We start from the raw sequence: 16713 nt of genomic DNA, 5'->3' as shown, positions 1-16713 counted from the left end.
AGAGAAGAAGAATGGAAGAGAAAAGCATAGTTCTTTGGGATTGCGCTCCAAGGAGCCCCAAATTGCCAACACAGGCCAGGGAATAGATCTGCAGTCCCTAGCTCAGGGCAGCACTTCCAGTGCAGATAAGGCGCGCAGGCCGCAACTGGTACATCAAGGTGTCTCCGCCAGAAGTGTGGCAGGCAGGTGAGACTGTTGCCTCTCCTGTCCTCCAGGGGGCTGCCGCGTCTAGAAATGTGCTGACTGTGCAGGTTCCAGCCAGGAAGCCACAGAGTGAAAGTGAAAAGGCGACAGACGAGCGGCCTCCTCCTCTTCCGAATGTCTCCGCTGAGGATCGGCATCCTGGTGGTTCTTGCTTCCCTCAGCCAGGCTCTAGGTACAGTACAGAGCCCCCAATCCCTGGGGCTGGTTTTGTTTCTGCCCCAAACGGTCACCAGGGGAGCATCAGAAAGGTGTGCCGAGAGCTAAAGAAAGCCCGGCGGTGCTTGCTTTGTCAACCAGCGTCTGCCCACCAGACAGCCTTGGGCGACAGGTGTGTGGGAAGGGTGGGCTGGGAGATTTATAGCAAAGGGCAGCAATCGACACCGCCATGTGCGCGCACAAGGATAAGCCGCAGACTGGACGTCAGCGCCTCAAAAGCATGAGGCTGAAAGGAGATGTGGGAGTGGGTGACCGAAAAGGTGATAGGCAGCCCACCACCACCATTTCCCACATTCTCCCTTCCCTATGGCAGGGAGCATGACTGGCCCAAGACATTTTGGCTTCTGACCAGGGGTGCAGCTTGGGGATTTTAGGGACTGGATTAATGGTCTTCTTGGGACGCAGGGCATTATTACTTCAGTTGTGAACCACACAACTAACATTTCTCTCCCCCCACCCCCGTTTCATGCTTGAAAACTGCTTCTACATTCCTGATAAGTTAGAACAGCAAAAAACTGTTTGTCAAGGCTGATTGTTTAAAAAAACCCAAAAAAACCCACACCCCAGAGCATGTGTAGATTTTTTAATTAATTCATTTAAAGATTTTATTAGTTTTTCAAACCAAAACAAACAGAAAGAAAGAAACAATAAATAAATAAATACAAACACATTGGACTTAAATTTAATTATTGACAGAGTGTAATACATTTAACATATCTGTATATTTCCCCCCGTTACCTTGCAAACCAAGATATCGGTGGATTACACAGGCTGCTTGGAGGTTTTCTTTATAATTCTTCACCATGACAGATCATATTTAGTCTCTCTTCCAAAGTCTGAAGAAAAGCTTTGACCAATACCACTGTGTGTGTCCCTGATTAGTGTATAAAATAAAATCCTGCCGCATTTTATAAGGAATCAGACATTATGACTTTGCCTTTGGCTAGTTTCAGTTGGTCTTTCCATTTTTCTGCCATGGCTCATGTGGTTTTGCATTTTAAATCATGGCTACAGGAATAAAATGGAGTTTGCTTCTGCAGCTGCTGTTCTGTGGGTCGGCATCTGGGGGGTCATTTGAACTGCAAGTTGGCCTCACACTCCAGCCCTAGCTACCTCACTGTGCCTGAGGCAGAACAGCAAATGGTGCCCCCACAGTGAAGGTACAGTACCGAAAGCCGGCCAAGTTATTTTGTCAACTGAGGCAGAACAATTCCACAAGCGCCTCCCTTCTGCCTTCCCTGGTAATAAAAATAGAATAATTGTAAATTAAATGTTTAACCTCAAGACACCCCAAATCAGCTTCCTGAGCCTGCCATTTCACTGCCTAATGATAGAGCCAGCATAGATGAGGTGGGCGTTTTAGGTGTTTTAGTTAGGGAAACCCTCCTCAGTGGAGTATTTAGACTATCAAATGGAACACAGAACCTCCATTGTGAAGCGTTCTTGATGTGGCGATGGACGATCTTGGGCCAATCCACTTTTTCTCCTGCTGCATGGGGATAACATTCATATAGTTCGGTCCTCTCACCCAGGAATGTAATATACTTCTTCCCTAAAAGGTGATTGGGGATGTGTGAAACACATTATTTTAAAAACCACCAAGCTAGGGTTTAAATCAAATGTTAGTCCTACTTAGAGCAGACTTAGGGCATAGCTAGACCAGCCGATATCCCAGGGATCGCCCTGGGATCATCCCTCTGTGTCCACATGACGCACAGGGCATCCCGGGAGCAGAGAGGGATGATCCCTCCCTTGGCCTGGGATATTGGCAGGCCCTTTTTTCCGCGGTCTCAGGAAGATCCTGAGAACACTGAATGTGGTCAGTGTTTGTGGGTTGCCCTGGCTCCTCGCGAGTAACCGCGAGGAGCCAGGACCCAGACCCAGTCACAGAGCTCAGCAGCTCTGTGCCCATCGGTGGTGGGGTAGGGGGAGCAGGGAATTTTTTATTATTATTATTATTATTATTATTATTATTATTATTATTATTAAAAAAACTCACATTTTGTGTTCAAGCGCTCCTGTGCGCCTACTTTAAAAAACAAAATGGCGGGTGCGACATCCTCTTCTTCCTAGGACGTTGTGCACCGCGTGTAGACAGAGGGGGAGATCTCGTGATAACCATATCGCGAGATCCTTCCCACTCTGTCGCGCTAGACCCGGTAGGTCTAGCCATGGCCTTAGTCTTCAGTTATTTAAGTTCCTTTCATTTCAAGGATTCTACTCTTAAGAAGGACTAGCATTGGATTTAAGCCTAGGGCTGCAACCCAGTTAAAGATATTTCAATTGATTAATCATACAGTGCCTTCCATAGGTATTCACACACACACACACACACACACCTTTGACTTAGCCACTCGTGTACTGTTCATGGGTCCCTGGTCGACGGCTGGTTGGCTGGCCACCGTGTGAACAAAACACTGGACTAGAAGGACCTTTGGTCTGATCCAGCAGGGCTCTTCTTACATTCTTAAGTCTTGGGCAGCCTTGTGAATAGAAAATGAATGAACCTCTCAGGGCACTTAAAGGAACGTTTGTTTCCAACAGGTCAAGAACTCCTGCAGCCGCCTCGCAATCTCACGCTTGCATCGAAGGATTTCGATCTGTTCTTGCTGTGGCTGCCAGCTGACGGGTACCCTCCCAAAGTCTCCTACGCTGTCCAATGGATGTGAGCATCGAAGGGAAGGGGACAGGGTTAAATTTCCCATTGCATTTTTTGGGGACGTTGCTACGTTTTGATTGTATTTATTGAATAGAATAGAGTATTTATTTCTTACCTGCCTCTCACTCTGGATCGAGGCAGGCAACAATATTATATACAAAATCATAACAAAATGCATGAAACTGGTTAAAAACATATGAAAATGATACATTAAACTAACAATTGGATATGTTAAAAACATCTGGGTATATCCTGCTTCCAAGGATCCCAGTGTAGTGTCCGTGATCCTGCTCCTCCTGGCCATTTTATCCTCATAACAACCCTGTGAAGTAGGATAGGCTGAGATTTAGTGACTGGCCCAACCAGTGAGCTTCATGGTTGAGTGGGGACTTGAACCCAGGTCTCCAACACACTGACCACCATGCTACACCTGGGGGGTATCTTCATGGCACCACTTTGCCACTCTTTCCTCTTGAAACCCCGGTGGTATCACTGCTGCAGGGTGGGGATGGAAAATCCCCACGGCAGCCGGGAGCACGGGTTTTCCGACGGACATCCGGCTCACCAAGCCCGCTCCTTACCTAGCCTCCCTGTGTTTCCAGCGACCTATCAGGGGTCGCCATCTGCCCTGGAACGCCCCCAGCTAAACGCCAAACTGATTTCACACGGTGGAAGAACTGTGGTGACTTCTCTTCAAAGCAGAAAGTTGGGGTAAGTCTCTGACGTTTTAAATTCGCAGCTTCAGGGGAAAGCGCCATGGCGGCTGCAAGTTCGCGGCTGCGTCATATAACTGATGCAGCGCCACCATGCAGCCACCATGGGGAAAATAAGACGTATGGACAGCCCACAGCTCTAACTACTATACCACATGGCCCATAAGGAATGAACGGGGGCAGGAAAATAGTTTGGTTGGCAAATCCTCTTCCACATTTCTCATGCCAGTCCAGCTAGGCACACCCACTTCTCAGAACTGTTGAGGGGGAAACTCCTTCAGCTGAACATGTTTGTAAGATCAGAACATCCCAGCCCCCCAAATCATGTGCAGGTTGGGGGGGAAATGGATAGAACTTCCAGATATTTTCCTTTTTTATCTCTTAAAAAGTCTGGGTTTGTAGGGGAAAGTGCAAAATAAAACAACAAAATGACATAAAAATATCAAAAGAAAAACAGAAACAGAAAAAAAACAGAAAAAAAATAGTGCCATGCCCCTGGTTCTGAAGCTTTGCATTACCCAGAGGAAAATTCGGATTTAGATGATTTGCAAGTAAGGATACTAAAGGGGGAGGCATTCTACAACAGCCTAGCCTGAGGGTGTAGCTCTCCTATCGCCTGAGGCAGTGGAGGACAGTGGCTCCAGTGGGGTTCACTCAGAACCTGTCAGAACTCTAAAGGTGCAAATCATCTTGGGATAGAACATATCTCTGTATAGGACAGCAGTGGGCAGACTTCAGGCTTGCAGAATCTACATTGTTTTTTTGCTAGAACTGTGAGATCCATGGACTGGAGCCTCGTGTGTAAAACATACAATTAGAGCTGAGGTGGGCAAATTGTGGCCCTCTAGATCTTTTAGTTTACAACTCCCATTAGACCTAGCCTTGCATAGCCAATGATGAGGCATGTTGGGATCTGTAGGCCAAAATATTTGAAGGACTACAAGTTGCCAATCCCTGAATTAGAGTTAAAGAATTTGTCCAGGAATTTGGAGTACCAAAACGTAATAGAGTTCACAATCCTAACACACAAAAATCCATTCCTGGTTATCCCAATTTTTCTTCACCTCAGCAGTACAATTTAGGGTGTGTGGGGAGAGAAGTTTAATTGCTGCTTTTGTTAAGTAATTGGGAGTCAGTAATCTTTGCCAATCTACTACAGATCACTCCTGCCTTCTGCCCACCCTGATATAGGACACCAAATTATCTTGGCTGTGACTTCTCCATAAGTGAAATCCTCACTTCAGCCACCAAGCTCACAGCGTGATCTTCAGGAATTTATACGTGAGACTTTTATTGTGCGCTCATGATTGCTCTGTCATAGTAGTTTGTGGGTCCTTTACACAATGTAGTCATTCTCCAGGACATCTCCAGCACTTTGCAACCATTATTGCGGATTTTTTCATGAGGAAAGCCTGGTATTTTCTCTGAATCTTGCCATAGAAGCCTCATGGAAATTCTGCCATACCGCAATGCCATCTAGTGGTTGTATAATGAAACATAGAAAGGCAGAGAAAGAAAAACCTTGGAAATAGCATGTGTAAAGGAGCTGATCTTAATCCTGCAAAGAATCCGGAAGCACAAGCCCCATTAACAGTGTGGGATAAAACCCTCATGGAGAAGTGCCCTTGAGCTGGTCACAAACCTCCCTTCCCACCTACCATTTAAAGCCAACAGAAAATCCTTTGGGGGCTGAGTCTTTGCAAACCCTGATTGTGGTTAAGCCCGGCCCTCTTCTGTCAATTATTCTGCAATTATTCCAGTTGTGACTGCTGAAATTGCCAGGTCCCGGATGAATCTGAACGCTAATCCCACACAGTTTTTCTCGCCTTGTCTTCCAGAGACCCTTTTGGTATGTCGTGGAAGGACGTCTCGCATTGCACAGATATCTTTGAAACAGTCTGCAACTTAACTTGCGTCTCTCCAGAAATAAACAACAGACACCGGGTCCGAGTGAAAGCTCAGATGAGCACCAGCACTGGAATCATCTCGTCAACATGGGTGCAACTGAGGGACATCGAATACACTGTTCAGGGTACGTTTGGTACCTAAGTCAGGGTGGAGATGCTGAAGGTGTTTTTTACTAATGCTCCCAAATGTTACTTTGTGAACACTCTCTGCCAGAACCCCTGGCAAGTGGAAAAAAAGAAAACCCTCTGTATATGTTCAGAGGCTCTTTTTGCAAGCTGGCAGATATAGAGAAATCCTCTGAAAACTCTTAGGGTGCAATTCTATGCATGTTTAGATGGGGGGAAAGTCCTGCAACTCCTGGCTGGCTAGGGAATGCTGGGAGTTGTAGGACTTTTTCCCCAACTAAACATGCATAGGATTTTGGCTTTAACTGCTAATGGGGATGATCCGAGGCTCATGGGCAACGTGTGTGTGTGTGTGGAGTAACCTATGTTGATGATATGCCATGTATGTGTGTGATGCTTTGCTAAACACAAAAGGACAGATCTCCGCCCCGAGGGGCTTACAGTCTCTAATTTGACACTGAGGAGACAACAGAGGTAAGCAGAAGAATATGCCTTTTATTTCAGTTAGGCATATTTAGGGTTTGTTACAGCATGGGGAATGAAGGGGTTGGGTCCAAGAATTCTCAGAAAAGGTGGGTTTTGAGAAGGGATCCGAGGAGTAAATGAGGCTTTCTGGGAAGCTGCTCAAGGCCTCTGGGACAGTTAAGGACCAAGGGAGGACATTTTGGACGGAGACAGTCAGTACCTTGAAGGTGGTGGAGCTGGGGGAGTGATAATCACAGGCAGAGATGGATCGGCGCATAAGAACAGAGGGACGGGGACACAAGGCCATGGGGACCTTTGAAGGTAAGGAAAAAGGAGCTTCTGCTGGATCCAGGAGCAGCCCGGAAGCCAATGGAGGAATTTAAGGAGGGGCTTCATGCGATCACAGCAATGAGAGAGATAGTAGCAGCTAGCGGCTCCAGTGTTAGTGGGTGATGAATCTGCTCCAGTCAGAATTCTAAAGATGCCATGGTCCCAGAACACCTCTGTGATTTTTACTTGCAAAGCACCTTTAGAGTTCTGACTGAAACAGAGTGGATTCACTACCTCACTGACATTGGAGCCACCAGCCTCCACTGGAGAGAGGTGGATTATTTGGGGGGCAAAATCTGGGACCCTGGTGAGAGGGTTGAGGTGTGGAAGCAGCCAAAGGCCAGAGTAGAGAAGATTGCACCTGTCAAGGTGAGAGTTGAGCTGGGCGGTAATCAGAGTTCATGTTGTAAGAGAAGGAAAGGGATAGCCGTCTTTTTCTTTTTGGTAATGTTGCAAAAGGGGAAATTTCATGACTTGGTGATGAGCTTCATATGAGGTTAAAGGAGAGAGAGGAGTCTGAAATAAAGTGGTAAAAAAAGATAAAGTTAAGGCGATGTACCAAATGGTTACGAGAGTGTACAAGGAGGGTTTGAGGTTGCGCAGGAGGCGAAGGGTGTTGGCTGAGGGTAACCCAGCCAGCTCATCTGCCAGGCTCAGAGATGCACACGGATCTTGCTCTTGTCTGCCTTACCTTGATCTCGCCATAAATACCTGCCCAATCGTTTCCAGTGGAACTCGCTCCCCCAATTCTACAAGTAGAAAAGATTGAAAACAGCCTCCTAGTGAACACTGCTTTCTCCTACCCATCCTGCGTGAAGGACGTCTTCCAACACCTAACCTACGACTTGGAGATTTGGGCAGTTGGAACAAAGTTCAGAGTGAGTAGAAGATGGATATGCAACTTGGAAACACAGCTTGAAAGCCACTGTCTTAGATACATAACATTCTTCCCCACCTTAGGACTTTTTTGGGAAGGGTCTAGTGACCCGTATCTCACCCATCTTCCAATGAGCTTTGATTAGAAACCCCCAATTCAAACATCATCTCCCCAAAAGCACATGGTACGGCCCTCTTCAGAATTCAGGACCACGATTGCAAGTTCTCTTTGATATCTTAGCAGGGAGGCTGATCTCACTCTCTGGCTAACGACCTTCTGGAAGATGATGAAGACTTTCTTTTGATGCCTTTAGTTGGTGTTTTGCCAATTTAATTGGCCTCTACTTTTAATATTGTTATACGCATGCACCACGTGTCCAAGCAGTGAATAGTTCCAGTGCTTACCCAGGATTCAGTGCCCTTAGAAGAAGGTTGCTGGGGTATTCTGGGAGTAGTAGTCCAACACATTTGGAAGGTGTTAGGTTGCAGGAGGCTGGGCTATGGCACATACCAGTATTGCATTTCTGTACTGTGCTTACGACCCATGTACATGCCCTTCCACCTTGGCCCTTAGACAGCAGGGCTCGAAAAGACCTTTCTGCTCAGGATTTGCTGATTGTCCAAGTCGGGTAGGCTTACTTTGACCTAAGGAGTGTGTTCTAGACACACATTTTAGGAGAGCTGCCTTTGGAACTGCCGTTGCTCCATTGCCTTTCGCAACAGCCTGAAATACAGACATTTTCCAAGTGGAGATTCTCTCCCCCACACCAGGAAAAGCTTCACCTGCTAGGTGTTTGCCCGTCTTGCTGTTAAAGAAAGCACAAGAGGAGAGTGAGTAAAGCAGGGATGGGGAACCTCAAACGTGTGGCCAAATTCGCCTTTCCTGGGACCTCAGTCTGGTACTCCAGGTCTCCCCAGATGGCCTTGGCCCCACGACTCCCCCTTAACCCTAATCATTTGGTGCTTTTCTGGCTTTTGCACATTTCATTTTTCTTTCTAAAAAGTTGAAATACCTCTCCTAAGGCGTAGTTACTGTCAGTAAGGGCTTTATTATTTATTTGTTTGTTTATTTATTGCATATGTATCCTGCCTTTTTTTCCTACAAGGAACCCAAGGTGACATTCATAATCCTCTCCATTTTATTGTCACACCAACAACCCTGTGAGGTGGGTTGGGCTGAGAGTCTGTGACCAGCCCAAGGTCATCCAGTGAGCTTCCATGGCCAAGTGGAGACTAGAACCCAAAAGTTCCAACTCCCAGTCCAACACTGTAACAATTACACTACGCTATTTTTAAGATACATTCGGCCTGTTCAAACAACACGCTAAGCCATGGTTAGGCCACTAACCCAATTGCAGCATGCTTAAACGGTGGTTGTGTAGCCACCATGGTTAGGAATAGTCTACACGACACACTAAGCCGTAAAGCCTAGCTTGAAATGCTTAACCACTGTGGCTTAGCCTGTCATCTGAATGGGGTTAATATGCTGGTATTTTTGGCCTCACCCCTTGCCTTTGGCCCCGCCCACCACGGGAAGGTGGCCCCCCGAGAGCATCTCCCAAATGGAATTCCGGCCTTGGGTTGAAAGAGACTCCCTGCCTGTCCAGTAAAGGAAGTTGGCTCACCGGGGTTAACTTGAGGCCCACTGCTACTGGTCTTGCTGTTGGGCTGGTTTGTGGCTCCACCAAGGTGCTGTTTTTGCTGACCCCTCTCTTGATTTCACGCCTTATGCTTTCCTTCCCTGTCAGATGACATTCCACGACAAGGTGGAGAAGACGCTGGACATTAACGTCACAGAGCTAAGCAGCGGCAAGTACTGTCTCCACGCCCGGGCCTCCTTCCCCACAAACAAGAAACGGAGCAACTTCTCTGAGCCCGTTTGCACATTCTTGCATGGAAAAGGTACGGCTCCGAAGGGAGGAGCGCACACTTCAAGGGCCGCTTTTCATGTGTGCCCTGATCCGGCAGGCTCGTTCCACGTGCAGGACACGCTGGTGCCCAAGGAGCTGAGAATGAGACAGATGAGCCTGGCCGTGATCGTTGTAGTCCGTGAAAATGGTGGGCCGGGTCCTGTGTGGCAGAGTCGCTCCAATGTTTTTCACCCTGCTTAGAGTTCTGACTGGTTCCGTCTGAAACCCGGAGCAGATTTCCTGCCCCATTGACATTGGAGCCACCAGCTTCCACTGGCTGTATCTTTTGTTGGATATGGGAACAGTTTCCCGAGGCCTCAGATGAAGGGCAGTGGGCGTTATCATGGACCCGATATCCTTCCCCTCCATCCTGACTCCCTTCAGTCCAAGGCATTGCTGCAGGGGACTCCTCACCGGATCACCCTCCCTCTGGCTTTCAGCATCAGCTCCAAAGCTTTGCTTCCTTTAAGAACGTAAGAAGAGCCATGTCGGATCAGACCAAGAGTCCACCTAGTCCAGTATTCCATTCACACAGTGCCCATGGGAATTCCACAATTTGGGGGCAATACAGGAGAAACCCGTTCACACGTGTCCAACGTAGAGATCTCTGTGGGTCATGGGGCCCTCAAGAAGGCCTTTCTTACAGATCTTAACAGCCGGGCAGGTTCATAGTGAGAAAAGCAGTAGCTTATATAGCCATGTCCTAAAGCCATCTAGAGCTTTAAAGGTTAAGATTAGAGCTGTGCACTTTATTGGCTCTAGATCCAAATTCTGAGCAAAAGCAGGCCAGATCCGAAGCAAGTTGGGTTGGTCCAAAGCACTTCAGATCGCTTCCGACTGATCCGGACAGCTGCCTGCCCAGCCGTGCAAGCCCCCTGCTCCTTACTTGGGAATCCTGGACCCACTGGAGGAGTGCCCACAACCATCACCCTTGAGGGGGGGGTCACCATTTTCTTTTAAAATGGTGACTCCCCTTCTTCCAGAAATTAAATGTTGTGCCAATGGTGGCCATAACGGTGAGCCGCTGTCATTCGAGGACCAGGCTACCTGTGGGATCGCCTTCTCCCATACAATCCGCCCCGCACACTCAGGTCCTCTGGGAAGAATTTACTCCAGCCAACAAAAACAAGGCTGACAAGTATTACCCAGAGGACCTTTTCTTCTGCCACTCCCAGTGTGTGGAATGGCTTGCCGGGAGAGATTCGTCAATTTAACAGTCTTCCAGAATTTAAGAAAGCCATAAAGACTGATCTCTTCTGGCAGGCCGACCCAGTTGAATTTTAAATTTGCCTTTTAATAATGTGCTGCTTTTAATAATGTATTAGTTTAAAATGTTTTAATCAGTTATATGATGTTTGCATTTGTGTTGTATCCCACCTCGATCCAGAGGGAGAGGCGGGTAACAAATTATTATTATTATTATTATTATTATTATTATTATTATTATTATTATTATTATTATTCCATCTGTCAAGTATGCTTTAGGGTGGATTCCTTCACTGAGCGGGGGGGTTGGACTCAATGGCCTTATAGGCCTCTTCCAACTCTACTATTCTGTGATTCTATGAGCTTAGTGAACCAACGGTCGTTTATTCCAAGTGATGGCTTCAAAGGCCTCCCTTCCAATCCTCCTCTATTTGTAAATGAAGGATGTTTCATGCTCTCTTAACTGCTCTTGTCCTTTTCTTTTGCAGCAGAAAACTGGCAACTTCTTGCCCTTCCGTTTCTTCTCATGTTGTCTGCCGGTGCCTTTATTGTCTTCTTGTGGTACAAGAACATGGTGAAGCGAGCCAAGACGCCTCAAACTTTGGTATGGGAAGTATGGCAGGCTTTTGAAACATACGTTAGTTCCCCCTTCCCATCCCAGCCCCCCCTGCTACTGTTAGCATCCCTTCTGTGATTCTTGCCTTGGGCAAGGTCCATTCCTCTTCCCAGGGTCTTGTAGGGCAGCAAGGGCAGACCACTGACGGGCTGAGACACACACCCCCGCTCAAGAGATGCCCCACGGACAGGTGTAAATTAGCCGTGGATCACATTTGGAGCACTCTCCACTTCACGTTCTCCCACATTAAGGGTCTCCATCACCAACTTCCCATAACCCAAGGGTGGGGAACCCCAGGCCTATGGGTAGGAATATATGGATTTTGCAAAAGGCGTGCTGTGCTGTATGTGTTTTGAGAATTGTGAGGCGCCTTTTGTTCTGTTGTCCACACATCAGCAGAATTTCCTGAATTTGCACAAATTTGCACTCTCAAACATGCGTATTCAGCCAGATTATGATTATTATCATCATACTCATTTTTCTGTGGTTAAATTTGTGTACAATTCTGGAAAGTAACAAAACAGGAGCCCGTCTACACTTGTCTAGATGAAACGTAACAAGTTGGCAGAGATGACGTCAGCAGTCACGTGATGCTGTTGTTGTTACGTTTCTTCTGACTTTTAAAACCGTTCCACTTTCTGTTAAAATCGTTTTTAAACTAACAATGTGCCCCAACCTTTCGTTGTATTCAATGCCGTCTTTCAAAGTCATGTCTCGTGACCATGGTCTTTGCTTCCTGATTAGGACGTGAGGGCTTTTCTAGGGGAGGGAGAGCTGGCACAACGCGACAAGGGGGAGGTGGAGAGGGAGGGAGGGCGGTGAAAGAGGGGACAGAGGCTTATTTTTTAAAAGAAACCGCTTATCTTTCGGGGCGCACGTGACCCTTTAAGACGCTGCAGGGCTTCCCTCGTCCCTACGCGTCGCCCAGCCTCCCTGCCGGCTTATCCCGGCAGGTCTAGCTCAGAGTCACCGGAAGAAGGAGGTTTACTTCAGAGCTAATGAAGAACGTTCTAAAGAAGAGTGTGCCCGGGTAAAACGATAGAAGAAAAGGTATTTCGATTGACTGGGCTCAAGTTGCATTTTGTAACGTAGCAAGGGAGGACGCAACAATGCACTTAAACAACGGTGTAATGAATAGTGTAGATCCTGCCCTGGTCCGTAAGTCCATGGAATCCATGTGACTCGGGAAAGCCAGCCTGCTGCAGAATCCATGCATCAGATTCATGGGAATCCAAACTCATTTGATTCCGTTGTGAATTTCTCTGACATCCCTAGCTGGGAGCCAAATCTGGCCCACCTGGGCTCCCAATCCTTTCCCCCGCCCCCAAATTGTTTCGTGGTTTTCCATCTTTTGCACAGTTTCCCTCCTGCTCCCCCTTCTAAGAGGATGTAATGCCTCTCCGAAGGCTTAGCTGCTGGCAGTAAGAGCTTGGAGCCAAACTATTCTGATAGTTTTGGTGTTTGGGGTCTTTGGCCACACCCACCACTGGAATGTGGCTCCCGAGAGCTTTTCCAAAATGGAAGTTGGCCCCTGGGCTAAAAGAGGTTCATCATTCCTGAGTTTAATCAGAGCACTCCTGGTGGCAATGGTCACCAACCTGTGTTCCAAGGAACTGTAGCTTTCATCCAAAACCTATTGGTGGTTCCCTAATGAGGAGACCATTAATGGAAGACAGTTCCTCACAGCTAATGATCTTCCCCATGCAATGAGTAGGTGTAGGGCAGTGTTGGTTGCATTATAGGTCATGCTGTCAGCTCAAGTGGAACAACCGTGAGGTGCCACAGGACTGAGCCCTAGAAAATACCCTTGGATTCTTTGCCACATGAGCGGTGGGGAGGGGGGGAATGACTTGGCAGACCTTTCGGGATTCCTCTGTAAACAGGGTTGACATGGAAAACATTCCCTGTGGGTAAAAAAAGTTTGGAGAAAACTGACTGCCTTATTGCAAAGTTGGGGGAAAGTACTAGCACCACCTGCTGAGATGGACATATGCATTTCAGTGGACTACACCGCTGTTCAATTAAATATAGTGCACTTTGAATGAACTTCAGAAGCAGCTGGAGATGGTGTGAATAGAAATGTGAAGGACCTGGAAATGGGCGCTGAAGGAAAAAAGAACCAAATAAGGTTCCTTTCATAGCTCCAGTGAGCATTTCATTGAGTGAGCTTGTACAGACAACAGACTAAACCATGTTTAGACCACTAGCCCTTTTGCAGCAAATGGTAAGTGAACATGTTTAAACCGTGGTTATGTAGCCATCATGTTTAAGAATGGTTCACACGACATGCTAAGCCATGTTTAGCTCAAAATGCTTAACCACCATGGCGCTTAGCATGTCTGCTTCTCACTACTTAAAACAAATTTGCTCTCAAAAGTGTCCTCCAGGGAAGATGATGTTGAATGAGAACTTTCACCAGCAGTTTTCTGAGCATTCAAATATTTGATATCTGATTTCCATGATATTTATTACCTTTTGGCAGCTGCCATTACGAACATATGATGTGGTCTTATTCTGAGCTGGAGCATTGCTCAGTGACCATTAATAGCCACTGTCCAATGTTCTTTTTCTCAACTATTGGGCTGGGGATTGAACATGGCCCTTCTGCATGTACCACTGAGCTATGTCAACCTTTCTCATAGTTTGTTGCTTTTAATAGTTAGTCTTTAACAGCAGATAGGATTTGATAGGTGACATGCAATGGCATATAGTTTTTCAGACTTGATAGCTCATGAGATTTCATATGCCGTGCCTACCTAACTCAGAGCGACTAAGAGTTTCCAACAAGAGCAGACGACTTGGGTTTTGAAGTGGGAAACGTCACATTCAAAACCTTCAATGGTGCAACTGAAACTGTTACTGTGTTTCAGCCATCTGCAAATATTTGTTCCTGCTCTTCTTTGCACATGACTCGGTAATCACCCCAGCTATGAACTATTAGCAAGATCCATACTAGTTTAAAACGGTTTGTCTGTTTGTTTAAATCCAGAACGAAAAGGTTGAGCCAGATACCTGTAAACGGTCCACTGCCTTCTCTTTCCATAATCAGGATTTTTCTAGGTACCAAGGTCCAAAGAAGCTGCTGGAATTTGGTGAAAGGGAAGTGATCAAGGTGGATGCTTTGACGTGCACAGCAGTGCGTTTCGTATCAGGAAAGAGGAGCCAGTCCGGACCCCAAATATACTCCACATTCTCTCCTGTGCATTCGCTGTCGGAAGAAGATGAAGATGAGGAGGAGGACGACAGTGGGAGACCTACAACTTACACCGCAAGGAAAGACATGCACCATCATCTAATAGCACCTGGGCCCTTCGTTTTGGCTGAGTGCATGGTTGGGGAGGATGCTTCTGGGTTCCCAGACAGTAAGAGGAGCTCATTTTCTGAGGTTTCTTCTGTGGAAGAATCGCCTGGGTTTCCAACCAATGATCCAGCTGCTGGAGCAGGACAGGAAGACATGAGTGCGGATATAGACATTTTGCTTCAGCTGCCCCTACCGGACTGTAACTTTCCCACTGTGATGCAGCGCATGGCTGCAGGAGGCCATCCTGAAGCCAACCATGGAAGCTTACAAGGCTCAGAGATTGCTCGATTTGGGATACAAGACAAACAGGACTTCTCTGAATTTCTTATTGAGGAGCAGTTTATAGATGAGAGAGGATCTGAAAATGACTCTAGTAGTTGTGGAAGACATATGGTAGAAATCCCACTTTTGAATGTGTCTTTTGGGGACTTGGAAAATGGGGTACCAGGAGGAAACAGAGACTTGGAACTAGACAATATTCTGGAACCCGAGTTCTGTGAGTCTCAGCCTAGGCACACAGATTATATTTCAAGGTGCTGACTTGGAGGCTGGGTATCCTCTTAAAACTGATGAGCGGGATTTTCCTAGAAATCTCGAGGTCAAGGTTGTGTGTTTTGCACTAAAAAAAAATCCTGGGGGAATCACAAATCCTGTGCCCAAAACATGATGTTCTAGCTAGACTTCTAAAAAAAGTTTTTTTCACTCAGAGCTGTTGACATATGACAATAAGAAGATGGGACAGGAAGTGCAGTTGAATTCTACTTCCCACATTTTTCTGCCATGTCCAAAGGCAATGTCTTGTGAAAGAGAAATGTGTGGGGAAAGGAGCACAATACACTCATGCTTCCTATGTGCTCCGCTTATCATTATAACCCAAACAGCTCTCATTGCAGACTTTGCATTGGAAATGGGAATTTCCCTCCCATGTGCACTTGACTCGAGTCCATCCAGCAGCCAGCAGCTAATCCCAATGTAAATTGGCTCAGATTGAGGGCGTCCATTTATATGGCAGCTGCAAGGATGAGAAAATTAATATGGCAGAGTAGGTGGGTAATTGAGGAAGAAATCCCTAGTGTAGGCAAAGAGAAGGCATCAAACGGGTTTGTAGGCACAGCAAAGCAGTCCTGACAAACCACTGAACAGAGAAGGGGAGTTCTCAGTTGTAGGTCACTGAACACATAACGTGAGTTGTGTTTCCTGTTGAAGGAACTTAACATTACCTAACAAGCCCCCATCCCACCCAGCCCATCAAGAGATGAGTCCGGGAACCAATCCAGGCCCATGCATGAACAAGCTGTGGCAGGTAGAGAGGTGCTGCAACTCCTCAAGAATGGCTCAGTATTAAAAGGAGTTTCTCTTTGGACCGAAAGTACTCCGCTTTGGGACCCATCAGCGTCAAAACCTAATGGCAGTGTAATCGAGGCGTTGGCTAGTGAACCATAAATGGAGGGTTTGAAGGGCTTCATCTAAGACCGTACAGTATTTAAATTCCTGCTGTTGAATGTTCTACAGTAATTAACATGTTTACACAACGCAGCAATTGTAAGGGTTTTTATTTAAAATATTTTTTTCTTATAGAAGTCTAACACGAACTTCATGAAAGAGAGTGGTGCAGGTTGAAAGAGACTGCTGGCCTTTTGGTTTGCAACAGGTGATCAGGGCACACTTTATCGCTCTTTGTTGGGGCTTGAGTTTTGCAGGGTCAGACAGTCACTTGTGCCAGGGCTCTTAGAGCAGAAATCAGGACCTTGGAAAGCTTCCAGCTGGCCCTGCTGGCTGAGCTATAGAAAGATGTTGCTTCAGCAGGGAGCTGAAATCATCTGAGGAATGATAAAGGTAGGCAAGGCCTGTTCTGTGTTACGCTCCACCTCTTTGAAGGAGCCAGCTGTATTCCTTAAAAGGGCCCTTGTCTGATTCTGAATCCTTTGGCTTCTGCAACCCTTGTGCCCTCCAGATGTTTTAGACTTCAACTCCCATTAGTCCCAGCTAGCATGGTCAGGATGCTGGGATTGTAGTCCAAAACATCCTGAGGGCAGCAGGTCAAAGAAGACTGGTCTAGGAGATGGAAGAGCTGCTGGACACTCCCATCTCTGAGTCTAAGGGTAGTGGTACGGCCATATCCTGTGGCCAGGAGGGCATGGAAGAAGATACTGAAACACCCCTTGGGAAATGGTCTGAACGTTG

General features: G+C 46.8%; 1 protein-coding gene across 1 annotated transcript; it reads left to right on the top strand.

The window, feature by feature from the left end:
* The first annotated feature begins 238 nt into the window (after nt 1–238).
* On the top strand, nt 239–16053 carry IFNLR1 (interferon lambda receptor 1). The gene is made up of 7 exons (XM_063139706.1): nt 239–376; nt 2965–3085; nt 5631–5824; nt 7350–7498; nt 9245–9398; nt 11101–11216; nt 14278–16053. The coding sequence occupies exons 1-7, from the start codon at nt 319–321 to the stop codon at nt 15067–15069; spliced, it is 1584 nt and encodes a 527-aa protein (XP_062995776.1). The 5' UTR covers nt 239–318; the 3' UTR covers nt 15070–16053.
* The last annotated feature ends 660 nt before the right edge of the window (nt 16054–16713 follow it).

This window comes from Elgaria multicarinata, chromosome 13 (genome assembly GCF_023053635.1).
Source record: "Elgaria multicarinata webbii isolate HBS135686 ecotype San Diego chromosome 13, rElgMul1.1.pri, whole genome shotgun sequence".
NCBI lineage: Eukaryota > Metazoa > Chordata > Lepidosauria > Squamata > Anguidae > Elgaria > Elgaria multicarinata.
The sequence above is the reverse complement of the archived record's forward strand: the minus strand, read 5'-3'. Positions and strand labels throughout refer to the sequence as shown.